The sequence below is a fragment of the Garra rufa genome, chromosome 21 (genome assembly GCF_049309525.1).
Source record: "Garra rufa chromosome 21, GarRuf1.0, whole genome shotgun sequence".
In the NCBI taxonomy this organism is placed as follows: Eukaryota; Metazoa; Chordata; class Actinopteri; order Cypriniformes; family Cyprinidae; genus Garra; species Garra rufa.
In genome coordinates, this window is record NC_133381.1 from 31,216,896 (window position 1) to 31,244,236 (window position 27,341).

General features: G+C 37.2%; 1 protein-coding gene across 2 annotated transcripts; it reads left to right on the forward strand.

Annotated features, from left to right (window-relative positions):
- The first annotated feature begins 1,556 nt into the window (after nucleotides 1–1,556).
- Nucleotides 1,557–21,544, forward strand: LOC141295470 (asparagine synthetase [glutamine-hydrolyzing]-like). Of its 2 annotated transcripts, XM_073826684.1 has the most exons (13): nucleotides 1,557–1,697; nucleotides 13,036–13,356; nucleotides 14,302–14,557; nucleotides 14,831–15,068; nucleotides 15,387–15,572; nucleotides 15,926–16,027; nucleotides 16,120–16,247; nucleotides 16,372–16,498; nucleotides 18,758–18,864; nucleotides 19,679–19,779; nucleotides 19,862–19,943; nucleotides 20,089–20,244; nucleotides 20,551–21,544. In XM_073826684.1, the coding sequence occupies exons 3-13, from the start codon at nucleotides 14,309–14,311 to the stop codon at nucleotides 20,785–20,787; spliced, it is 1,713 nt and encodes a 570-aa protein (XP_073682785.1). In that variant the 5' UTR covers nucleotides 1,557–1,697; nucleotides 13,036–13,356; nucleotides 14,302–14,308; the 3' UTR covers nucleotides 20,788–21,544. The 2 variants fall into 2 exon arrangements, with proteins under 2 accessions (XP_073682785.1, XP_073682786.1); XM_073826685.1 differs by lacking the exon at nucleotides 13,036–13,356 and having other exon boundaries at nucleotides 1,599–1,697.
- Nucleotides 21,545–27,341: the final 5,797 nt, after the last annotated feature.

The window sequence follows — 27,341 nt, forward strand, 5'->3', positions numbered from 1 at the left end:
ATCTAGATAAAGGAAGCTGAGATTTTCGTCCAGACCACACCGGAGTCCTTCCATCAGACAAACATTGTTACAGGTAGCTACATGGCAGATCTCCTCCATGCAACATTCCAGGTCTCTGCCATTCTGGAGCTTGAAAACTGAAGCAGTTTATCACCCCTTGTCAGGGCAACATTAATAGTGCAACCACAGTGCAGAGCTACAAGAACAATAAGAAGAGCAGAATGTACCAATACACTTTCATGATCAGAGTAGATGAGATTTGTTTGAATAGCCTTCTCCAATATGGTTCAGACAGTCAGGTGTGAATGAAAAAAAAAATGCTTTTACTTGTACAAAAAGCACAGAAATGATACCACTCAACATACTCTTTTACAATGTGATGACACACCGGATTCATAGCACTCTTCTAGTCAGGTGGCTGCATTGTATAAGTGGCAGTGAGTGGTAATAGACAAGAAATATAACATTTTATTTTACCAAACTTACACAAGAAATACTCAAGAAAAGCTTTATCAATACCATGACTGGATTTTTTTAAATCAATAACTTAAGAACACTGTGAGGTGGAGATTTATTTTAAACGCTCACTTTACATACACATCTATTTCATAACTGGAATTCAAAATTCAATTAGTTTGATTAACTTCTCATAATGCGAAATGGTTAATCTTAACGCCAAGCATTAAACCTTGAGAGATTTAAAACAGTCAGACTGTTGTTAGAAATAAATACTAAAGGTTTTTCTTAAGTAAAAATACATTACACAGTTCTGCAGGGCAGCTTGATGAATGAATAACATGAGGCAGGTATACATGCTGTAGTGAATATAATCTTTAGTCAAGGTGTGAAGAATCATTGAAAAATCATTGGTCTTTATCAGGCTTGTATGGACAGGGTTCTAGCTGACGGGTCTGTGGCCTTGATCCAGAGGGGCATCCAGTAATGTGGCGTCCACTCGCAATGACAGGGGTACATCTTCTCAAAGACCTGCCTGAAGTAGAAGCCCTCTTTGGTTGTGGGAGGGTTTATTAAAGGGAACAGCTTAGCAGCTCTCTCCAACTGAGAGTTGTTCGCCTGCGGGAGAAATGATTCATTTGAGGAGGCAGGAACGGAAAGGAGGTTTTATATCACTGTGTTCACTCGTGGCATAACGTTCAGTGTGCTTACTGCGGTAGTCTGTGTTACTATGTTCAGCCTGACACTGATTACATGACTTCACCCATATCCCTTCATATTAAAAAAAATATTTAGTTCAGCTGGACAAAAGATGAATAAACAATTATAAAGTTTAACCCACACGTATGTACACATTACACACAGAGTGCACTGATTCTTCTGATATATTTGTTGCTAGCTGAGTAATACACACACGAACATGCACACAAACGACTCACATTCCTAAAGCTGTCAAGTTTTAAGACAGGCTAATCTTGTTTTTACTAACCGACGCGGCAAACAACAACTTTTTAGCGGTTGGCAAACAATTCAAACGATCTACTTATGGATGCTTTTTCCTGTTTCAAAATAAATTAGAATGTGACATATTTGGACGTAGGCGTGGCTTGTGACGTTACACTTGGATGTGGGCGGAGTTGGATGTCCACCGCAGGCAGCAGCGAGACACTCCTCAACTCAGCACGTGTTTCAACAGCCGGACCACTTCATCCGATATAGACCAAATCAAGCATCTTTTGAAGGTATTACAAGCTGTATCTGATTAATTTACTACGAATGTGTTCTGTATTTAATTTACCGAATGTGATTATAATTTGACATTCACTTGTATGGTCCAGTTTGCTACTTTTCCGAATGATAAAACACTACCGCATGGATAGTTCATATGCTACAAACGATATCTTAAATGTAACGTAATATAACGTTAAATGACTGATATCCTGCTGTCGTTCCATCAGTCAAACAACGCTGTAAGGTTACGTCCATAGAGGACTATGCAGATTTCATTTAAACGTTTTTTTTTCTTCTGTTCAAGGCTTCTATGAGAGAACAGGCTTTAACTTACTGTTACATGTCAGATGACAACATTAAACGCTTGTCCTGACGCAACTAATTTACTCGAGCTGTGTATTTCAAAGCATGTCACGTATCAATGACAAGTTAATTTATATATATATATATATATATATATATATAATATATTATCAGTGATGGACAAAGTACACAAATTAAGTACATGAGTAAAGAATTTATACATTAGGTCATATTACCAGTAAAAGCGCTTCCTTTTCACTTTTACTTGAGTAAAAGTACAAAAGTATTTGCATTTAAATGTATTTAAGTATCCAAAGTACTATCAAAGTACTCACAAGACTCTTGCTTATGTGAGAAGACTCTGTTACTCTTTGCAAAATATATCAATAGAATTATATTAATTAGTCAGATTATGTCTATTAAAATTATCAAGAGCTCAAAACCTTGAGGCTTAACAATTTCCTTTAGAATCAAATGTAATAACACAATGTCAGAGCAGGCCGTTTCAATTTAAGTTTTTTTGTGACAGAGTTGCAAGTTTAAGTTGAATAAAAACTCGCATTGAACACAGGTTCACATGAGTTTTCTTTTACTGCATTTTATCAGAATGTCTCTGTGCATAAATATAAACTAGCCATATAGGTTTTTCTGTTACAGGAACTAGTTTTGCCAGTTACAGCTGCATACGTGTACAAAACACTGTTTCAGTCATGCATTTCTCCAGGAAAAATGTTATATCAATTTAGTAATGCTTGGATGTGTGATTGTCAGTGTTTGGTGTGTGTGTGTATATATGTGTATATATGTATGTATATATATATGTGTATATATATATATATATATAAACCATATAATTTTAATGTTTCCCTGAATCTACTCCTATCATATTTTTGTTAAAATGTGTTAATAAAACTATTTTAGTATTAGTGTTACTATTAGCATTACATTACTAAACATGAATTTAAAGGAAATATGTATATATATATCTATATCTATATCTATATATATATATATATATATATATATATATATATATATATATATACATATATCCCTCTTGTGCTCTTCGGTCACTTTTGACCGAAACATTTTCTGTTTTGAATTTTTCAAAATCACAGCTTAATCGGAATGATATGAAACTCTGTGACTTTAATGCCATTTGGAATGTCAACACACAAAAAAATTGAGGGCATGATTCAAGCAGGCTAAGTGGTCGTAAAAAAAAATAGTCACACTTGTGCTCTTCGGTCTAAAATGACCGAACATAGGAAATTAATGGGAAATTGACAAAAATACAAATATTCAGAGAAAAATCTACATATCCTCCACAATGCTGAAAAAAAGTACACAGCAGTGAAGGAGTGACACTCTAAAACACACCCATTCTCACACACACCCATTCTCACACACACACACACACACACACACACACACACACACACACACACACACACTCACACACACACACACTAGGGTTGTGACGATGAGGAAATTTCCCCACCGGTTAATCGGCACGTGACAACACCGGTAATACCAGTATCACCGTGGGGGTGGGGTTTTCCTCTGTTTTCTGCTTTAAATAGCTTATAAATGCGTGCGCATTATACTTTCACTTTCAGTTTTGCGGGAATTGGCAATTTGGCGTCAATTGTTTTAATGGATGACAACGAAACTACAAAAAAAAAAAAAAAAAAAACTTTGAACCCAAAATATTGCCAAACAGGTGCTTTTGGAAACTAAATCGTCCGCCATTCTCTTTCTGTAAATTCGACTCCTCGCACAGATAATTAACACGGCCAATTCACCATCAGCAATCACACTCCGTATCCAAGCACTACAAGAGAATCCCTTTTAATAGCCAAGCAGTCTTAACTTCATCATCTCTTGTTTTCAGCATCCCTCTCCCTGGCCAGGGGGAGTGCCCCGGGCTCGGCGAAACATGCTTAACTTTTACGCTGTTTATTATATGTAAGCGCAAACTCCTCACGTGATAAATGAAATATGACGCATTGTAGCTATGTTCAGTTTAATTATATTGCATGCTCTCAATTATAGTAATTTAACCAATTGTTATCAATCAAATATTATATTACTTAAATAACATAAACATATATTTTACTGCCTTTGTTTAAATTGTTTACATTTTTATAACACATTATCTTGTGGATCCATCAGTTCACATTTACAACTCTATGCGTTTCTCTTGCAGCAGGAGTCGCTGTCAGAATAATATTACACAAAGCAGCGCAGCAAATGACTTTGAAACGTGCAGCGCTCATATTTATTCAATGGATAGCCTTTTGAAGTTTCATCGCAATTCTTGTCTTTCAGTCCCCACATTTAAGACCACCTGAAATCATAATTAAGTCTTTCTTAGCCCCTAAATAAAACTGCAGTCATCAATGAAAATTAAGAGCTTTATTTAAGTCTTTCAAAAAGCAAACCTTACACAAAATGCGTTTCTTTTTATTTTTTTCCCACCATGTTCAGGGCACAAGAAAAATATTAAGGGGACTAAATTAATATCAGCATATAAAGTATAATCACCTCTTATTGTCTCTGAGAGAATGCACGTCAGATGCTGAAAACGTCAGTTTTCACTTTCACTTTCACATATAGCGCAGTTTTCACGTTGCTTGTGTGATATCCATTGGCTCACCTCCATGGTTTAAAACATAAATATTTATAAAAATACAGTATATAGAAAAGACAAATCTTTAAAATATTGTGACGTAACACCAACGTAAAGCCATTGTTTTTCACTCACTGAAAGCTACATCCGTCTCTTTCTCTGCTCTCATCACACCCTCTTGAAACTTCGGCATTACATGTTTTGCAAATCGCTATCCGTGGGTCTTGCTCGGATATACTGATATACGTCCACATTGCAGATGTGTTGCTTCAGACAAGAACGTGTAGGCTGCGGTTTCTGTTTGCGTCAACATACTGTTTCGGCCGTGTTGTTTCGGTGATAAAAGTCTTTCGGCCGAACACCGAAAATGCACTTTTGGGCCATTTTCGGTGGCCGAATATTCGGTGCATCCCTAATAAAAAAATGAATACTTAAAAAAAAAAAAGTGGAGACAGTGTCACGGTGGAAAAGTGATGTCACCAGTGTTGCGTCTTAAAACCGGTAACACCGTCAACACCGTCTATCGTGGCAAGCCTAACACACACACACACACACACACACACACACACACACACACACACACACACACACACACACACACACACACACACACACACACACACACACACACACACACACATTAATATACACACCATTTCGAATTTTTCAAAAAATCACAGCTTCATCAGAACGCTACCAAATTCAGTGACTTTTATGGCATTTGGAATGTGAACACACACAAAAAATTATGGCACGATTAAAAAAAATAATAACTTGTGCTTTTCGGTCCAAAATGACCTACCATTGGAAATGAATGGGAAATTGACAAAAATACAAATATTCAGAGAATTTTTGTGTGTACAATCTACAAATCCTCCACAATGCTGAAAAAAAGTACACAGCAGTGAAGGGGTGACACTCTAAAACACACCCATTCTCACACACACACACACACACACACACACACTAATATACTCACCTCTATTCGGTCACTTTTGACCAAAACATTTTCTGTTTTGAAAAAAAAAAAAAAAAAAAAACACAGCTTCATCAGAACGGTACCAAATTCAGTGAATTTTATGGACACACATAAAAAATGAGGGCACGATTCCAAAAAAACCCAAAAACTGTTGGGTCAAAAATGACCGACCACTGGAAACGAATGGGAAATCGACAAAAATACAAAAATTTACAGAATTTTTCTGTCTCTTTCTCACACATCCACACACACAAATGAACTGAAACACAGCAAATTGAGAAGATGTAAAATAAAAAAAATATATGTATAAAAAAATTACATATCCAGAGTGCAAAAGACACACACTCTCTTGCATATACAAAAAAATAACACTTCAAATCATATTTATAACAAAAAACTATCCCAAACTGGATAAGAAATAGTCTTTGAGATTGTTTAAATGTATGTTCAACTATTCCACCTAATAAAAATGCTGAATCAACTGTCTAAAAACAACTAGGCAATTCACAAGCTGCTTTGAAGAGAACTATACAGCCATCAAGTCACACCTGCCATTACAGATGTTTTTTACCAACAGATGGCGCTAATCTGCCTTCAAAAATTTGTGTTGAATGGCTGAGTCTCTATTTCAACCTGAAATACTGCATTCATAAAAAATATATATATATTATTCTCAATGGCAAAAAAATGGATATTAATTACAGCATAAATATTCATTATAACCACAAAACCCTCTCAAAATGCAAAAGAAAAAAATTATTAAACACAAATGAATTCGAATGGTTTTACTGAAAAAATTACAGGATGCGTTTTATAAGTGTTAATAAGTTAATACGTGTCAGGCACAACAATGATGCTTTGGAAGTTGGAATTGTAAGACATCATGCTCATCTAAAACAGCTGTGACCTCTCCAAAGTCCACCTAGTCACAATTCACATCATCTCCATCACATGCCACATCACTTATATTCAGTGTCATCTGAAGTGTTGATGTTCTCATCTTGCTCTCCATATATATGAAAAAAAATAAATAAAATTGACACGTTGTTGTGCTGTATTTCAAATTTAGGATGTCATTTAGAGCACAAACAAAAATCATGGCCATTTGAGCTGCCTGCATGCTAGTGCTACTGAGCAGACACAGATGAATTTGTTCGTTTTCTCTACGTTATCCATTCACAATCGAAGAAAAGTGTTGCTTGTCTAAGAGGACCAAACGTCCATGTATACCGTTTAAAGAATGAAAAATTCAAGGTTAAAAAAAAAATACACGAATAAATCAGCTAAATATGTGCGAGTCATTGCTATGATTGACAGTAATAACCGAACGAACATCTAACAAGCTGATGTCAAAAACAGAGCTTAAATGATTCAGACTAAATTCCGAGTAACAAAACTACACCAGTAACAAGTTTGTTTTAGTTTAATATAGGCTATTTAATAGCTTTTACACTTCAAGATAAAACTTAAAAGATGTAGTTATTAAATTATATAAAATATTTCAAATTCCAATCGATTCATATTGAGTGTTACATTGCTTCCAATTACATTTGCTTCCAAGGGCAGTCTAGTAACTCTCCGTTCACTTGAGATTTCCAAAAATCCAAAATCGACCGGGCCAATCACGAGTCGGTGGGCGGGTTTAACATGATGACGACTGACCTGCGACCATAAGTTCCGTCAGTCTATGGTTCCGTCAGACGTTTTCTGGTTCCGTGAATTACGCGTGAGAGAGAGAGCGATGGCTGCTGCTAGGGAACAACTTTTTCGAATCGGCTTTGGCCGCCACTCTGAAAGACTTTAAGCTTTTCACAAGAAACTGCACTGAGGTCGTTCTTACAAAAGAAGGATGTATATTTGGAGTTGCCTACGTCCAGAGCCATACATACTCTCTGTATGGCTCTGACTACGTCTCCTCCTTCGTTGCTCTGATTGGTTGTAGCACTATCCTATTGCGTGGAGAAGGAGTTTGAAAGACAACCGTTTATCCCGCCCCTCCGGTTGAGCGCTGTCTATGGAGAGTGCCCAGACCCTACATTTATGTGGGTCTGGCTTTTCAGGCTAATTGAGTGCATTATTTAATTCTTATACTAACAATATTAAACGTATTTGTAGTGAACTATATATATGTATTTAAATAATTCACCTTAATAGGCTGTTTATGTCTGAGCTTCTGACTTTCTGCACTTGCTATACTATATACAGTACAGACCAAAAGTTTGGACACACCTTCTCATCACCTTCTCATTCAAATGAATGAGAAGGTGTGTCCAAACTTTTGGTCTGTATTGTATATTTTTTCTGTTTATTAAAGTTTTTACTCTACATTTGTGCAGTTTTCAGTGGGTTAGTGATATTTTTTAAATATATATAAATTAATAAATACATTTTTTAAATGGGTTTTTATACAAAAACTGCTTTTTAATGTAAAATTAACTTTATAAAAGACCCACATTTCTAACTTTAATTCATGGGATAACATGGATAATTTCACATGGTTTAGTGTAAGATTTTTGCCCATCTTTTGGAAAATCCAGTTAAAAAAAAACAAAAAAAACAACTACAAATAACTTTTACCAGTAGGTGGCTGCAGAGCTTCACTATTTGCTATTTGACCACCTGAAATATATTTTTTATATATATATAATTTTTTTTTAATTCATTTTTTTTTTTTTTTTATCAGGGTTCGACATTAAAGGTTGTATCAGCGATTTCTAGCCTGAAACATAAAGTGTCAATTTCAGCTGAGCTTTCTTCACGATCCACTCGCTGCCTGCCCCATAAATTGTCTGTGAAAAAAACGCGTCTCTCTGGTCAGCCTAGGGTCCGAGATATGCCAAAAAAACAATCGGCACTACCAACCTTTCCACACATAAACAAACAGTGTTCCAACCAATCAGCGTCAGGGGTTTGGTGTTGTGGACTTTCGCTCCGCCTCCCTCACATCCCAGCACCAGTAGGAAAGTCCACAACACCAAACCCCTGACGCTGATTGGTTGGAACACTGTTTGATTATCTGTGGAATAGTTGATAGCGCCGATTGTTTTTTGGCATATCTCGGACCCTAGGCTGACCAGAGAGACGCGTTTTTTTCCACAGACAATGTATGGGGCAGGCAGCGAGCGGATCGTGAAGAAAGCTCAGCTGAAATTGACACTTTATGTTTTAGGCTAGAAATCGCTGATACAACCTTTAATGCTTGTCCGGGACAAGTGGATTTTGTGAATGGGCAAGTGAAAGAGAATTCTGATTGTATTACTTACGATGACTGAAAACGGACAGTATCAAGTATCAAGCTCGTGCAGCCTATCTGACTCATGGAAAAATCAAAACTAATACGCGCAACAAACATACTGCGGTGACATTGATTTTATACAACAGTAGTTCAATAAACTAGTAGTTAATATTAACTGACTTACATTTTAGACACATCATTAACCGTTTTGCTAACGAAAATAGTTCTAAGCAAAGCAACAGCAAAACAGTCGTGAATCTCCAAGCAACGCAGCGGTATTTCAGTATTGAATGATTTAGCATTTTTTTTAATGAATAGGGTTAGTCAGTGAACGAACTAGTTGAATCAGTCTATGGTTGAATCCGTGACTCACTCATTAAGACAGTGACTTACTGCCACCTATTGGTGGTTCAGTCTTATTTTAAAGGTATTACATTTTCCCAACCTTTTAGATTTATATGTTTTAAAGTAAAATTAATCTTATAACATTATTTATGTATTTGCAATTTTAGTGTTTAAATGCATTTTTTTGGAACCTCTTATCTATCAAACAGTCTAAGTAAATACAATTAAATGTCATTTTCATTGCAAGCTCGGTTTTTCCTGTGCAGTGGAAAGATGAAGTTTGTTGATAATGATTTAATTTGTGTAACCATACAGTCTAATTATTCTAATTTAATGTATTGATAAAATTTAAAGGAACAAAATGTAAGAAATTTATTTCAGTTAATCATAAAATGGCCCTGACATGTCCCTAGACATTAAGAAATCATGTTCATTTCAAATACTTATATCACTGACAACAGTGGTCCGTCCAGGATATTGTCATTTAAAAGTGAGAGTTGCAGCCCTCAACTGATGTTATTGTTGTCATTTTGTGTTTTGGTCTGAGGCTCCACCCTCCAGCTATCGACTAATCACGAAGTCAGTAGAGTTTCATCCTCCGGGTTGCCAGCTCAGCTGCAGCTACGAACTTATCGGATAACACATGTATAACGTTACGAAACCTAAAAGCCTAGTTATGAATCCGAAATACGTCGTGACAAAGTCCGAAATAAAACAAGGATTTGTATAGGAGATGCCTTTGAAAGATGCAGACGGCTGAAAACGGAGAAGAATTTGAAGACAGACGCCATCGTTGCTAATTTTCTCCTGGATAGGTCAGCTTCCGTACACAGTGGATTTTCCACGGTCGCCCGTGCTAAATGCGTTCATAAGATGCGTTATATTGCACCACTAGCAGGGTATGAAACCAATCTATGTTCCGACTGAAATGTGGTATTACAGTACATCTTTACAAAGTATTTCGCTAATCGCCATTAGTACATTTTTGCGATACATAATTACTTTGCAAAACATCTCTCGTGAAGCATAACCACAATTAACAGAAGAAAAAAAATTGCTGTGTAGGACTCGTAACTTGCCATAGGAAGCTCCTTGTAGCAGCTTACGTTCCTGCTGAATCCTGCAGCTTTGCTGGCAACCTCGAGTCAGGGGGGAGCGGGAGGGGATACGCCGTTCTACAGTATTTTGAAAGTGATTGCAGTTCCAGTTTTGGCCACAATCCTACATACGGTTCCTTTCATGTTAGTAAGGTTAGGAAAATAAAGTTAAAGTGTCCTTGAAATCTATTTAAGGCAAATATCACAAATATTCAGATTAAAGTAAGTCCTTATAGAGTAGTGATGAGACTATTGCTTTAGAATGGATATATATATATATATATATATATATACTTAAGGGTGGTAAAAGTACTACAATTTATTATACTAATAATTTTATAATAAATCGAAAAGCAAGACGACTAGAAAAATCTAGGGAGTTTAAAAGGCAGCTGCATAATAAATAATCCTCTGCTGCCATCTGTGACCTTTTTCCCATGCCGTTTTTATGAATGAAAAGTGAGTCCTTGAAGTAAATTTTGTAAAGTTAGAAAATAATAAAGCCTTTAAAATATTGCAAGATTTAAAAAAATATGTTCATGACTATAAGGCAAGTTAGTGATTATCAAGAATACGATTAAGATGTCCTTGAAGTATCGTTAGCTAGCTAACGTAAGCCTAAACACGTTATGATTGTGTTTAGCTGTTAGCATTTAAACATACAACTATGACGTAACAGAGAGTATGGGATTGCCAGGATCCCTGTTTAAATTATATGTTGTTAAATAATATGAAACTGAATGTTCATGCCGCTAACATTGTTAATAATTTTGCAATTATAATTTTGGTCAGTTTATGTTAAGGAGGCTGCAGTAGATGAGTCTTGGTTTCCATCTAATATATAGCACATATAAAATGAGCTTTAGTGGAAGTTTATGAGCTGGCTTATCTTTACGCGGAAGTTCTAAAGAAAGCTCCGTGCATAAGGTCAATTGCAGCTGTTATAATGTCGAATTTTAGGATTAATTATTATAACCGTCATTTGTTGCAAACTAAATCTGCTGTAAAGGGTGATATATTTAAGCCCACTGAAATGATTGATTGCAGACACATCAACATCGTTGTCTCAATGTTTTAGGTCAAAAAACGAAACATTAAAATAACACAGATTAAATAAAATAACTCATGCACGTTCATATTCCTCGCTGCTGTAACCTTAACAGTTTTATTAAAATGCTACGCATTTAGCTCTATGTGACGTCTGTTTTTATATTGTTTATTAACGGTATACTTGTTCATGTTGTTTGGATCAACTAGCCTAGTAGACAGAGATAAATGTTTATTCATAACCATACTGAAAATAAGTAAATATTGTTAGCTGATGCTAACTGTCTAGCTAACAAACTTGCTAAGTTGAGGTAATTGTCAGATTTGAAGTCCAAATATTTATCAACCACCTAGACAGATTACATCTGAGGGAAAAAGAAAAGATGTGATGTTCAGAACATGGTAACTACAGTAATTATCAAAGTGGGAAGTGATGCCCTCTAGGGGCATTTGGCCAGGGGTGTTTTTACACCACAGACGATGTTTGAGAAAAAAGAAAATATTATGAAAATATAATTACATTTTCCTTAAAATGTTCTTCCTAACTTCAGGCCTTATTCTCATATCATTTATAACTGTGATGTTCTGCAAAACAACAAGCTTTTAAAATACTTTTTTCTTACTGGTGAAAATAAGATGGTCAAATCAGTTTTCTCTCAGCCTCAGGTACATCGCAAAGTAAGCTTCACAGTGAACATTACTACATCACTCTCGTCAACATAGTCCATCACAACAAAAATATATCTTGACTCCATATAGGCTAGTGGTTATTTTGGGAAAATCCAAGGCTTTTTGAACAGTAGGATTATAAAAAAATAGATGCTAATATAAAATTAAATTAAGTAGCCTATATAAAATTGCTAAATAGTTCAGTACTTTTTTACTTAAGTACAAAAAAAAATAGTACTTTTGTAATATTTTATTATACGTATCTGTACTTTTACTCAAGTACTTGATTTGTGTACTTCGTCCACCACTGCAAAATTCAAAACTGCATGATCAACATTTAGCTCAATTAGCAACATTTAGTTTCTCCCAACATCAACTGTCTGGAGTTCGAAAGAGCCTCCTTGCTCTCCATTTTTCTTTTCCTTGGCACTGTTAGGACAGTATACCTCTGCAAGTGGCTTCCATGCTTTCTCTGCAAAAAAGAAAAAAAAAGATCTCCTTCCCTTTGACAAATAAAATAAACATTTCATGTGCTTTCAGTGTGTCATAGATGTATGCTACAGAGTACAATAATTTCAGCACAGACTTAGATCACTGTCATGCCCATGGACTGTTTGCCTTGGTTTTTCCCAGTGTTTACCCCCCATCGGACTGTCTGTATTGGTTTCTCCCATGCCCATATTTGGTCTTACTGCTTGTTAGCATTATTCCTTTCACCTGTGTAATTAGCACCCCCCTTATAAGTTTGGCTCTGTTGATGTCTAGTAGTCTGGCTACAACGTTACACCTTCGGTGTGCATGTGTTCTCTAGCCATTCCTGTCTAATTGTTACCCTGCCTGAAGATTTATTAAAGACTTTTTATGTACTTCTACATCGTGTTGCGCTTCCCTACACGCATCGTGACAGATAGCCGGACCAATAAAGTTACCTCCGTGTTTTCCCCCCGTTTTTGGTTTATCGTTTTTTCTTTGTTTTTTCCCCCGTTGTGTTTCCAATATGGATCCCCTCCTTCGTCCTGAATTCCTCCACCTTATGCTGAAGCAGGCGGAGAGATCACTTGAGGGCAACGCCAAGCTGTCCCAGATGCTGGCTAACACCACCGGCTACCCGGACGACGTGCACTGTGTGTTCTATGAGGCAAGCTTAAACATGGCATGCAGAGAGCCGATCTTCGTTCCCCACCTGTTCCCTGGAGAAACTTGCCAGTACCACTCCAGACCCAGAGACCAGCCAGCCACCATCCCGACACGTGGGCGCGAGCGCGAGCCCACCATCGATGGAGAGCCAAAGCCCGCCGCGAACAATGAGCCATCGACGCTAAGGGTCACCGCTGAGCCAGAGCTGCACAAGCTGTTGGAACAGGTGCGAGAGCCGGCCATGATGCCCGCAACGGTCAAAATTCTGCTGTTGCACTGACACTGAATTGCATTCATGCTAAGTAGATACCACCAACCGGCAACCAAAACAATTCAAAACCGATTGTGCGCTGATTGCTGGCTTGCCGCATGCTTGACCAATTAATTTGTGTATCCACTTTACGCAAAATGAAGTTGAGTAAAAAGTAAGATATTTGACTTTGGAATGTAGTAAAGAAAGAAAAGAAAAAAGTAGTAGTAAGGAGGAAAGTAGTAGTTAGGAAAGATTGTAAGAAAAAAGTCTCCCTAAATGAAAATACTTCAGTGAAGTATAGATGCGTGGAAAAGCTACTTAAGTACAGTAACAAATTACATTTGATGATTCGAGATTTTGGTGGCTGCAATGTAGCTCCCAAAAGCAGCTATTCAATTTCAAACTACCACTAAACTGTGAAATGAACTGAAAATAATTGTCAGAATTGTTTTTATATACAATATTTACTCAAAACAAGATTGTCAATGTCAAAATGAATAACAGACTTATTACTGGCGTGTCTACAGTGCATCTGGAAAGTATTCACAGCGCTTCACTTTTTCCACATTTTGTTATGTTACAGCCTGATTCCAAAGTTGATTAAAAACGTAATTATTTTCCTCAAAATTCTACAAGGAATACTCCATAATGACAATGTGAAAGAAGTTTGTTTGAAATCTTTGCAAATCACTTCAGTGTTTGTACAGTTGAAAAAATAAAAATTCAAAGAATAATGTTAGTATTATCATGATGCATGTCCAAAAGTCATGGAGTTAACGTGGTATTAAATGGTGATTTATTTTGCGGTGTGTTGTCAACAGAATTCCTGTGTTAAATCCATTTGACATGATTACTACGGTACCCTTCTAGTTTTAGTGTCATTTAGTTTTTTGTCCTTTCTTTCTTTTGTATCTCCAGCATAAGAATGTGTGGTATATGGGCCTTATTTGGTAGTGATGAGTGCCTCGCGGTTCAGTGCACCAATGCCATGAAGATCGCTCATCGTGGTCCAGATGCTTTCCGCTTTGAGAATGTCAACGGTTTCACCAACTGCTGCTTTGGGTTTCACCGCCTTGCTATTGTGGATCAGCTCTATGGCATGCAGCCTTTGCGTGTCAAGAAGTTTCCCTACCTTTGGTTATGTTACAACGGTGAAATCTACAATCACGTTGGGGTAGGTGGCAAAATGTTTTTGTTTCATTCAAAATCTATTGATATCAGTAGGAATATTGCGCTATTAAGACATGGAGTAAAACTCTCAGCTGAAGTGTTTCAAGTGTCGGTGAATGAAAATACATCTGTGCTTATTGATTAATCCCTTAGTTCAAAATTTGTGACTCTCTCACAATGTGGAAGGTTAAGTTGTTTTAGAAACTTAGGACTGAAATATCTCGTATGCCTCATGGTTCAACGTAACATCTGTTCTTAAACAATTTTTCCTTTACAGCTGAGGGATCATTTTGATTTTGACTATCAGACCAAAGTCGATGGAGAGATTCTTCTGCACCTGTACGATCGCTTTGGAATCGAGAAGATGGCTGCTCTGCTAGATGGTGTTTTCGCATTCATCTTGTTGGACACTGCTAACAGAAAGGTTTTCTTAGGCAGGGACACCTATGGTGTGAGGCCGCTGTTCAGACTGCTCACTGATGATGGCTTTCTGGCTGTCTGTTCTGAAGCCAAAGGTATAATGAACAATGTTTCAGAGTGAAGCGTGGCACTGTGTTCATTTTCACACCTGCAGCTGATGATACAGTGTTTTCGGCATCTCAATGTGGCTGAGTTTGCAATAAAATTCATCTCTATTCTGCTCTGAATTTGGGTGACTTATAAGATGCATTTGGGAACACACATATTTACAATTAAAATCTAATTCACAATTTGATTATTATTTTTTTCCAAATCATGCAGCCTTATCCTCTAGGACTTTTCTTTAAGATCAGCTTTATTGCAGAATATAATTTTAACAGCATCACGTTTTTGCTGTGATTTGATCTAAACAGGTTTGACTCAGATCACACACTCCATGTCCAACCCTGCAAAGATCACCCCCTTTCCTCCTGGACACTTTGAGGTGTTTGACTTAAAACTCAATGGAAAAGTGAAGCCTGTGCTGATGGATCGATTCCACTGCTGCACAGATGAACCTAAACATGCCTTCTATAACAATCTGAAGGGTCTTGGCACAGGTAGAGTGTAATCCATATTACTTTTATACATTTATATTCCATGTGTTCTAAAGGCATTTGATAGCTTTGTAAAATTAAGACCAGATTTACTAGTTGCAAACTGGATCAATCGATTCATTGAAAATGTCTGATTCAGCATGTTTTCGAATTGGATGTTGTTACTTCTCTTATTAACAGTTGAGCATTAACTTTCTGACTGTTTTCCCATCTTCATTTAAATATCAATGCACCACATGAACTGGATAGATACTTATGGTACATACCAGTCCCTGTAGTATACATCTATTTTACACCACCATTTACTGTACCAGCTGTCACAACTAAAGAAAAATAAATTGCTCTCTTTTCATCAGGCTTTGAATTGGAGACTGTCAAGAGCAACATTAGGATCCTGTTTGAAAATGCTGTAAGGAAACGCTTGATGGCTAACAGAAGAATCGGTTGCCTCCTCTCAGGTGCCTGTTCTCATTTTGTTATTTGCTTTGAATTAGTGGGCGTGTTATTCTTACTTTTTTATTTTACCCTGTCCATGATGTTCTTATCACAGGTGGTCTCGATTCAAGTCTGGTTGCTGCGACCCTCGCGAAACTGGCCAAAGAAGAGGAGCTTCCATATCCTATTCAGACCTTCGCCATCGGCACAGATGACAGCCCAGATATTGCTGCTGCTCGCAAGGTTATAGACACTGAACATTTAGAATTTCATTTTGCGCATTTTACACGTTGTGTTCTGATCTGTGTGGCACTTTCTATGAATACGGTTAGTTTTGTCACCATTTTTAACTGGTATTTTGTGGCAGGTGGCAGATTACATTGGGAGTGAACACCATGAGGTGAGCTTCACACCTGAGGAGGGTATTCAAGCAGTCGAGGAAGTTATCTCACACTTGGAGAGTTATGACATCACCACTGTGCGTGCCTCTGTCGGTGAGTACAGGAGCTCATCAGACTAATTATAAGAGTTAAGGAACAATCCTACTGATGATGTGGTATTTAAAGAGTTGAATGAATGTTCCTTTAGTACAGCGGTTCTCAATTCCAGTCCAGCATCTGTAAATAAATACATTTTAAATTTACGTCACGAACGCTTTAATGACCTTCAAATGGAACATATACACTCGCTTTGAACTAATGAATAATGGTGGAATATCCTGTGATGTCCACTTCGAAGGGCAGTAACGTTGGAATAGAACAAACGTCTGAAGCGATACGTGAAACACACAAAATGTGCAGAGCAGGGGGGCGCGAGGACTGGAATTGAGAACCGCTGCTTTAGCAACACAACTTTATATTATATTCATCACTGTTTTGAGTGTCAGTAATAAAACTGCCCTGTTCTTACTATGCCCAGTGATCATTCCTCTGTTCTGCCCATCTGAACATGTGAATTCCTTGGATTAGAGATAATGATGGTCTGAAACCTGAAAAACATGTCATCAGCATTATACCGCCCTGAAAGTTGGTTAGTAATTATTATAATAACAAAAAAATAATAATAATTTGGACACCTGGGAAAAAGGCAGTGTTTCTTTAAGGTGTTTTACAACAGTTTAGCTTTTAATGCAACTTTCGGCATTCATACAACCCGTGGAAAAAATTATTGAATGGTATTCACACTTGTTGTTCACCTAATTTTTGAACTTCATGGAAAAAAAACAAATCACAGATATGACTTGACAGCTTTCTTGTTGGGGACATGTTTCCTTCCTTTTTTTTCCCCTGACTATTTAGCTTTTTAGATATGTTTAGATATCTGTTTCAGAAATACAGATTACAAGCTCATTCCATTTTTTTTTCTCAACATGGAATGATTCCATAATTTTCCATTAATTCAACTATTTTGATTTAATTTGTTTGAGGCATGTTTCACATAACCAGTGTGTTGAATAATTAAAGGTGTCTAGGCATAAAAACATCTACAAAATTACAAATCTCAAAGTCCACTCCAAAGGTAGATATTTACTGTTTTTAAAAATATCGCTTTTCAAGAACTACAACGAACGGCTCCTTTGGACTACAGTGTTTGTTTTCCGGATGCTATGATTTCACAACTTAAATCCCGCCTATGGAAATTCAAATCGTTGGCAGGTGGGGGATTCGCCTAACTTTAGCCATGTATCTTCTGGGATGCTTCAGTGAGCCGCAGGGCAGCACGTATAAACGCGAGCATTGACTAAAGTGTACGCAAACTGCTCCAGTAGACATGCTGGAGCCACGCCATTGACGTGTGCAGTATAGAGGGTCGAAACACACGCAAGAGCTGCGGCTGCTGTAACACGAACATTGACTAGAGTGACAGTCGTCGGTTGATGCGTCAGAGCTGCGCCGTAGACATGTGCAGTGTGTGGTAAGAGATTTAAAAAGTAAAAGCCTCCTTTAGCGATCTGTTTTTCTAAGGAAAAGATCCATATTTAAAATGTAAGAATCACTTTAATCTAGTTTGCTGCTTTGGGGAGGGGCATGGCAGTACTGAAACACTGTCTAAGCTGTTCGCCAATTGCAACACAGTGGGACTGCTAACCAATCACAACACATTTGTTTTTTCAGAAGGTGGACCTTCATCAAACCTGGAGCTAATCGAGCTATTTGTGCCAGCCTGGGGAGAAAACTATTGCAATGTAAATTATGTGAAAATGTATACGTTTTTCGAACCACCAAGCTTGAGAGCATGTTCTAGTGCACCCCCAAAACAAAATAAAGACTTTGTAAAAGAGCATAATACGTAAAAAAAAAAAAAAATTATATATATATATATATATATATATAATTATTTTATTTTTTTTTTATTTGACATATGTGTCAGTTACACACGTATGTGTTAGTTACTTCAAAGGTTTTGGAAGAGGTTATTGACTCTCTTTTCTCTCCAAAATTGTCCACAGTGATTTTATAATATTTAAGCCAGGTGATCATAATAACACCATTTTAGTATTGGTGTCTGTAATTAAATTTGTAGCAGTTGCAGTTCTTTTATAAATGTTGGTTCTGTGTCGTCTGTACACAATTCAGCTTAGTGTTTTACCATCCCTATCATTTCTTTTCATTTTTCACACCAGTATTTTTCACTCATGAAATTTTGCTATGGTTTGTGTATCTGATCATACCCTTACAATATTCGCTTAAAGCCACTAGATGGCAGCAGTGCCTTGCAGGGATTTGCATTCAGTGATTTTTGTTTGTCTGCAGGAATGTACCTGATATCGAAGTACATCCGAGAGAAGACGGACAGCGTTGTGATTTTCTCAGGTGAAGGTTCTGATGAGCTGACACAAGGATACATCTACTTTCATAAGGTACCTGTCATTCAGAATTTTATATCAAATCTTTGTCATGTTGGTTTTACTATTTTGGAAATTGTCGCATTACTGCCAAAATAATTTCCCTTTTTTAAAATTGAAGCCTTACAAGGTAACACAGTATAAAATAATGGCAGACATTTAGGCCAAAGTGGGCTAAGATAAAAAAAATCTGTCTTTATTTTTATCTTTGTTGTTAGAAATAAAAATAAACATGTTACAAATACACATAATATATAAACAAAACAAGCAGTGCTTTATTTTTCAGACACAGTTAGTTGGAAAAAAACAAAACGCTGTATACACTTTGCTGTATAAATCATGCGTTGATTCTAATTTAGTTCTTTAGTCTAGAGCAGTGAGTGAGTTATTTTATTTATGTATGTTTTGTACAGTATATTGAGATGGAGGCAACAAAACTGCAAATTATAGAATGTGCGCTGTAGCACAATACTACGATATTTCTTCAAAAATATAGTGGAGACATTTATCGTCCACTATGAAAAATCATGAAAATGCACACCTGTATGTCAGTATGGGCTCAATTTACATTGATGCCTAATGTATTCAAGCCACACTTAAAAGATATGAATGTCATGACATTGGATAAAATGTCAAACTAAATAGCTGGTGAAAATTTATTGCAAAAATGCACTCTGCCAGTTTGTTGTTTTTATTTTTTCACGCAGTGAAATTCAAGCATTTTAGTGACCGTACACCCAAAAAAGTATTTGGAAACTTATGCAAGACATTAATGTCATATGTTGTTTGATGTATTTTAAGACTGTTTATTTGGACTGCTTTGAATTAGGCTCCGTCACCTAAAGAGGGTGCTGATGAAAGCGTGCGTCTACTGAAAGAGCTTTATTTGTTTGACGTGCTGAGAGCAGACAGAACCACAGCTGCACACGGGTAAGACAAAATATCCCTTCCTTCTCTTTCCCTTCCCACAGTAACTTGGTGATTTCCACTGACACCAAACCTTTTTCATTAGACTGGAGTTGAGAGTGCCTTTTCTGGATCATAGATTCACTGCATATTACCTCTCTCTGCCTGAAGAGATGAGAGCACCTAAGGTGGGTCCTGACACCATCATTTCAGTCCAAACCGTATCTGTTCCCACATGGGTTACTGTGTTTGGTCCGAAGTGTAATACAAAATCCATAACCCTAAATATGCGTAACGAGACTAACATTAATAATAATAAATTGATCTGAGCAGGATGGTGTGGAGAAGCATCTCTTGAGGGAATCGTTTAAAGGGATGAAACTAATCCCAGATGAGATTCTCTGGAGAAGGAAAGAGGCCTTCAGTGATGGTATGACATCCATGAAGAAATCCTGGTACACAAGCCTGCAGGAGCACATCGAGTCTGAGGTACTACAGTACACACTAGGGATGTCAGGGTGAGGATATTTCCCACCGATTAATAAACTTGTGACAACAATGGTTGATTTGCACATTTTAGAGGAAAAGATATTTGACAGTGATACTCAGGATCATTAGCCGTTAAGTTAGATCTTGAAATCTTTCCCTTTTTTTTTTTTTTTTTGAATTAAAAATTCTTTTTTTCTAAAAGAAGAACACAACAGTAAAAGTATGTTGAAAACTTATATTAAATAGAACTTTTATTAATAAATATGATGGATGACCTAAAGATTTAATTTAAATATTTTCCCTCAGGTGAATGAATCTCAGTTGGAGAAGGCTGCTAAGCTGTTCCCTTTTAACCCTCCCACAACCAAAGAGGGCTTCTACTTAAGGCAGGTCTTTGAGAAGATGTACCCTGGCCGCTGCGATTGGACGCCACATTACTGGATGCCCCGCTGGATCAAGGCCACAGACCCCTCCGCCAGAACCCTGTCTATCTATAAGCCTGATAAGACCAGTGATCACATCAACCCAGAAGAATTAGAATAGAGGGTGCTAGAGTTAGAAGGTCAAATAAAGAAGAAAGAGATGTGTTTTTACAAATACAAATATTCAGAAAGCTTCAAACTGTGTATGTTAACCTCTATGCATTTCTTTCTTCGAGAAACAAAAAAGTATATATTTTAGGATGTGTTGGTGACGAAACCACTTTGGCTACCGTTGACTTGCATTGTATAGACAATATTCGTAAAATGTATGTAGGTCATCACAATAATCTGATAGAAAAGGAATTCTAAATTCCAGTAATGAAATGGGTGTGTACTGTATGTAATGTAAGCGTTCAAAGCATCTTCACTCCTCCATTCAGTGCTCAAAGACTTCAATTACTTTGGAGACTAATGTGTGCTTAAATTGTTAGTTTGAAAGATCTGGTCATGGTACTTATAAAACCTTTCTTCAGTTTATCTTGAGATGTGTTTTTTTTATTATTAATTGCTCTATAGAATTGTCAATGTTTCAACAAAAGTAATTCAATTACATTTCAATATTGATTGACCATTACTTTTGTTAATTTCAATATTGGTGTAGAATATCAACAGTGAAATAGAATTAACATCATAGTATAATGTTGATTCAATGACATTGCTGTTATTTGTTATTTTTTGGAAATCTCAACATTGTTTTAACGTTAATTGAGGGAGAATATATTGTGTTGATTAAATGTCATTACCATTGAGTTTTTGATTCTATGTTCCAACATTAATTGTAAGTGCAAAAGTGAGATTAAACCAACATCCCTGCATGACATTGATTCAATTACATTTTTATTTATTTTACTGTTGAAATATCACCATTGTTTGAGCATTAATTGTGTGTGTTAAAGTTATATGGAACTAACATCACTTTGTAACACTTAATTCAGTGCATTTGGCGTTGACACATCAACATTTTTTTTAATGGTTGCTTGCTATCTGGGCACTAAGGTGTAAGCCACGGCTATCGCGTCAACTGTCCAGTGGAATAATGTCTGCTTCTTAACTGCCCTTAAGAGCGGCCTTCGAAGCACACAATGAGCTGCTCTGACTGCCAAAATAAGCTATAGCATTCCACATAAGACCTGAGGGCCATGACTGGGCAAAGAAAGTTACCACTCTGCTCATCCACAGAGAGGGACAAACGAACAGAGTAGAGAGAACTTTAGGTACATAACCTAGCTTGGGTTTGAGGACAACATTACAGTTTTTTGGCCAGAATTCCAAACAAGAAGTGCTCAATAAGAGTGCTTGCAGGTCAGAGAGACACTTGACTGATGTTCAAGCTAAAAGCAGTGCGGTCTTAAGAGACGAGCCGCAGTTCAGCCACAATAGCCACCACGTATAGCCTACCTTGAGCATGGAAGGAGTGTGCTCCTTATCCAGCAGCTCTTGTAAATTGGACAGAATGGTCGCTACTTCACAAGAGGACAGGTCTTTGTTTAGGCCTTTCGGACTGCACTCCGAGCAGAGAAGACGGACCATTTAAGCGTATAAAAGCGCCTTGTAGTCAGCACTCTGGCCTCTGCTATAGTGTTGGTATACCACTATACCTTCACAGGGAGCTGCAAAAGCACAGATGTAAGCTCCACCACTCAGGTTGGGGATGCCAAAGGGAACCTCTCACTCTGGAGAAAAGATCTTTCCTCACTGGAACCGGCCAGGAGGCTGACGATGGCAGCTGTATCAGGTCAAGAAACCACGTCTTGTCCCCATTTGCGATTTATGAAGGCCACCATTATCATGTTGTCTGAATGGATAAGGACGTGATGCTAAGGGCCCAAAAAACTGCCATCAGTTCGAGACCGCTGATGTGTAGGCTTTGCTCCAGGCTGGACCAGGAGCTGAACACAGCACAAAGATCCCCAACCTGAGTTGGAGACATCTGTTGTAACAACCTTCTATCTGGAGGTCAATTCCAAATGGATGCCTGTCTGATACAGGTGAGGGGCCTTCCAAAAGGCTAATACATAATGAGCTGATACACAATGATGGTCCATCTTGAGTTGAAAGCATCCCAGATGCCAGGCATGGGACAGGACACAGGCTTTTAGCCAGAACTGCAGGGGTCCCAATGTTATTACGGAATGCAGTTACCATTAGGCCCAGGATCCTCTCAAAAGTTTAGAGGGCAAGGGAAGATGCTATTTTGAAAGACACCACCAAATTCTTTGTGAGTGTTCTGCTGAGAACCAAGTCTGCACCTGAGCAGATTAAATAACTTTCCCCAGAAAAATGACATGCTGGGAAACAGACAACTCTTGAGTTGATTCTGAACCCAAGAAGCTACAGGTGGCTGAGTAGCCTGAGATCTGGGAGTCTTAAGTTTGAGGATGGGCCTGAGCCCACCATCCTTCTTTGGGACAAGGAAATAACAGCTGTTAAAGCTTGCATGCTGCTCTCTGATGGCCTCCTTTACCAGCAGACACTGTGCTTCGGAGCAGAGAATGTGAGCATCATTGTCCTTAACTGTTTGGGCCCACCTTTGAAGTGGGGAGAACTGCAAGCAAATTGAGGAGAGTAGTCTCATTTTTTAGTTTGCAGAACCCAACTTGATATGCTCAGGATGGCTTCCCAAGCCTGCAGCAGTGCGGCAAAGGGGTCTGAGCCTTTTGGGGGGCAGATCGCTGTACAAGGGCAGGGAACTGACCACCGAGCTGTTGCAAAGAGGAGAAGTGTTCTATTAATAACCAATGGGACCTTTATTACAGCATTAGTTTGCTTGGGCGCATACAAAGTGAGAGGAACAGGACTTCGGAAAGGGGTAGTGCTTGGTAAGCTGAGGGAGCTGTCAGAGCTCAGGTTCTGGTTTAGACTGAGCGGGCGACAGGGCAGACTTTGCAGGCTGTCGAGTCAACAGAGCCTTCTGGCTGGGTTTGGGCCAGACTCATCCATAGCTTTGAAAGTTTTGCATGGAAAACTTGGAGGACCACCATAATATGAAGCATTGAACCTGCCCATCCCACTGTCTCTGTGCTAATGCTATGAGCAGTTAACTGAGTACTTGAATGAGGGGATCTGGTGAAACGCATGTTTATAACAAATAAGTCTTTATGGATTGTGCATGTTCAGTAAGCTGATCGTGTTTCTGATTAGAATTAATTTATCTTATAATTTATTAAATCAAGACTTGTAAAACTTACTCATATGATCACTGCATGTAACTGTATATGGGTGCGGGACGATAGTAATTACGTTAATGACGTCATTACGTCATAGCGTAAAAGAACTGGTGAACCGGTTCTTTGAAACGAACTGTCCGAAAGAACCGGTTCGCGGAAAAGAACCGAACTTCCCATCACTATAAAGAACTATATATCCGTATTCTGAGAAAAGGGTTGTATCGCTTTCAATCTTTTGAATGTGCTTCATTCAAATCATAACTGATTTCCATTATATATGCAGATTGATATTTAAACGTTTTTTTTTTCTCGTGACAAAACAATATTCATTATGTAGTTTATTTTCAAATATTGAAATACAAATGTCACCAGTGCAATTTAATCAGAATAAACCTTAACTTCCCTGCCTGTTTACTTTCTTTCTGTTTTATTCTTTCCGTTGATTGACATTATTTAAATTAAATGACAGGGCATAGATAGTGTGTAACTCGCTATGAGAATTTTGTTTTTGTGAGAACAAACATCGAACTGACTGTTAAATAACCTGCTGCAAAACATCAGCAGTATAGTTTCTATGACTGTATTACAGTAAAATGAACAAAAAAAAAAGTTACTGGCAACAGTTGTTCTGAACAACATGCATAAAAACTGGGTGAGTGCTGGTTGAAAGTTTTTGTGTGTGTGTCTGTGTGTGAAAGAACAGACAAAATTCCACTTAAAACCACATAGCTTCCTGAGGAGTGTGCAGGTATGCAGATTCACAGATGTTACCTTCTTTTTGACCATCCTTCCACAGTCGCTTTACTTGCTTTGCACCTTTTTGTGGCTTGTTTTTGTGCCCCTCTCTGGTTCTGAAAACAATGTGAAATTACAAAAATATTTTACTTCCATATGACATCAGTCTATATAGAAGTCAAAAGTTTACATACACCTTGCAGAATCTATTTTACCAAAATAAGGGGATCATACAAAATACATGTTATGTTTTATTTAGTACTGACCTGAATAAGATATTTCACATAAAATATGTTTACATATAGTCCACAAAATAAAATAAAATTCTTAATAATGTGTTGTTATCTGAATGATCTACAGCTGTTTTTATTTTTTTGTGATAGTTGTTCATGAGTTTCTTGTTTGTTTCCTAAACAGTTAAACTGCCTGCTGTTCTTCAGGAAAATCCTTCTGGTCCCACAAATTCTTTGTTTTTTCAGCATTTTTGTGTATTTGAACCCTTTCCAACAATGACAGCATGATTTTGAGATCCATCTTTTCACATTGAGGACAACTGAGCGACAAAAGGAAAAACAATGCACTAAGAGCCGGGGGTTCTTTTTTGAATTTAAAGATCAGGGTAAGTTTAACTTACTTTTGTCTTCTGGGGAACCTGTGATTATCTTCTGTAGCTTCTGAAGGGCAGTACTAAATGAAAATAAAAACTGTATTTAGGCAAAATAAGAAAATTTACGTCCTCATTCCGTTCTAAAGTTTACACCCCTGGCTCTTAATGCATAGATTTTTCTTCTGAAGTGAGCATTTGAACCTTTTGTAATAATTGCATATGAGTCCCTCAGTTGTCCTCAGTGTGAAAAGAACACCTGTGGATCATTTCAGGTAACAACACAGTATTAAGAATCAAGTGTATGTACACTTTTGAACAGGTTCATTTTTAAAAATTAAACTATTATTTTCTCTTGTGGACTACACTGCCCTCCAAAGGCAAAGTGCAGTAACTACGCGAACACTGAAACTGAGAAAAATGCCTTCAAAGTTTTTACAACAGCTAGTCAAATATGTTGACACTCTTGTTTCTCTGAACGTTTCTCTGAAACGGGATAAAATTGAACCAGGAGACTTTGCCACAAGACAAAACAGTTGTCAAAAAGTCCATTTTAAGCCTTAACTCAATTTTGATCAAATGTGTAGTTACTGCGCTTTGCCTTTGGAGGGCAGACATCTTTTATGTGAAATATTATTCAGGTAAGTAAAAAAATAAAAATAACATGTATTTTGTCCTTATTTTGGTAAAATAATTACCATTTTGCAGATTATGCAAGGTGCATGTAAACTTTTCAACTGTATGTGTCATATCAAAATAGAACCTGTTCAGTATGAACCATGTGGTGCAAAAATATTCAACAATGTGATTGTTAAATTTCACTACGTAGGCATGTACTAATTCACGCCAGTAATTAATTTAAAAGAAGAATGTAATAAGGAAGGAAATAGTACCAGCCATGACAATATTAGTAAAGACAGCATTACTGTAAATTACTTCCCATAACTGGTTTTCCTGTCATCAGATCTGAAAAAAACCCCTAGATTTTATGTTTCTAAACGAAATGTGGCTAGAAGACAGCTACAGTCCTCAGTGAACAGTGAAACAGCCCCTCATAACTTTGTTTATGAGTGTCTGCAAAGCTGCTCTATTTAAAGATGACTATCAATACAAGGAAGTGTCATTTGTTCAGTACTTGTCTTTTGAACATCTAGTGTGCATCCATACATTCTATTTATCATTATTTATTTGTTGAGGAGTTTACAGAACGGTTATCAATGAGTTTGACTGTTTTGCTATTGCAGGGGATTTTAATATTAACATAGATACTGCATAAATAAATACTACAACTGTTTTAAAAACGTTTGACCTGATTCAGCATGTGCATGGACCCACACACAGGTGAAGATGGTAGTGAGGATGAAATGTGAAATTCAATATAGCATTTATAAAGACAGCCTTCATGCTTTCCATGTGGAACTAGGCACAACTAGACGGACCTTCTTCTCAAACCTTATAAACAGTAACTTTCACACACTTGTTGGGAAACAACTACCCCAATTTAGATTCAGTGGATTGCTCTCTGACAGCAAATGCAATGAGTTTACTTCCTTCTTTTTTTTTTTGGAGAAGATCAGTAATACCAGAAAAGCGTGATTAGCACATCTTCAAGTTATGCAGAGGTCAGACACATTCAACCACAATTTCAAAAAGAAGTACAGCACCTTAAATCATCAACCTGCTACCCTGACACACTTCCATCTTTTTTCAAAAGTGTGTTTAACTGTTTAGAAGCAGATCTCTTAGAAGTGGTAAATGTCTCACTTTCTAGGACTTTTCCAAACTCCCTAAAAAGTGCAGTTGTTAAGCCCCTACTGAAAAAGAGCAGTCTTGATAACTTTATATTGAGGAACTATAGACCCATATTAAATATTCCATTATTAAGCAAGATTATTGAAAATGGTTGTTTTTAATCAGCTTAACAACTACTTAAACTCCAACGGATAGGTTTCTGACCGCATCACAGCACAGAGACAGCTACATAAAGATAATAAATGATATTTGTTTAAATTCTGATTCTGGCAAAATATCAGTGCTTGTACTACTAGATCTCACTGGTGCATTTGACACAGTCAGTCATAACATACAGTGAGGAAAATCCCTGGCTGA

Coding starts and splice junctions, on each gene's coding strand:
- LOC141295470 (XM_073826684.1), top strand. CDS start 14,309: ATGTGTGGTATATGGGCCTTATTTGGTAGTGATGAGTGCCTCGCGGTT. Junction 16,028..16,119: donor AATCGGTTGCCTCCTCTCAG/GTGCCTGTTCTC, acceptor TTCTTATCACAG/GTGGTCTCGATTCAAGTCTG. Junction 19,780..19,861: donor AGAACCACAGCTGCACACGG/GTAAGACAAAAT, acceptor CTTTTTCATTAG/ACTGGAGTTGAGAGTGCCTT.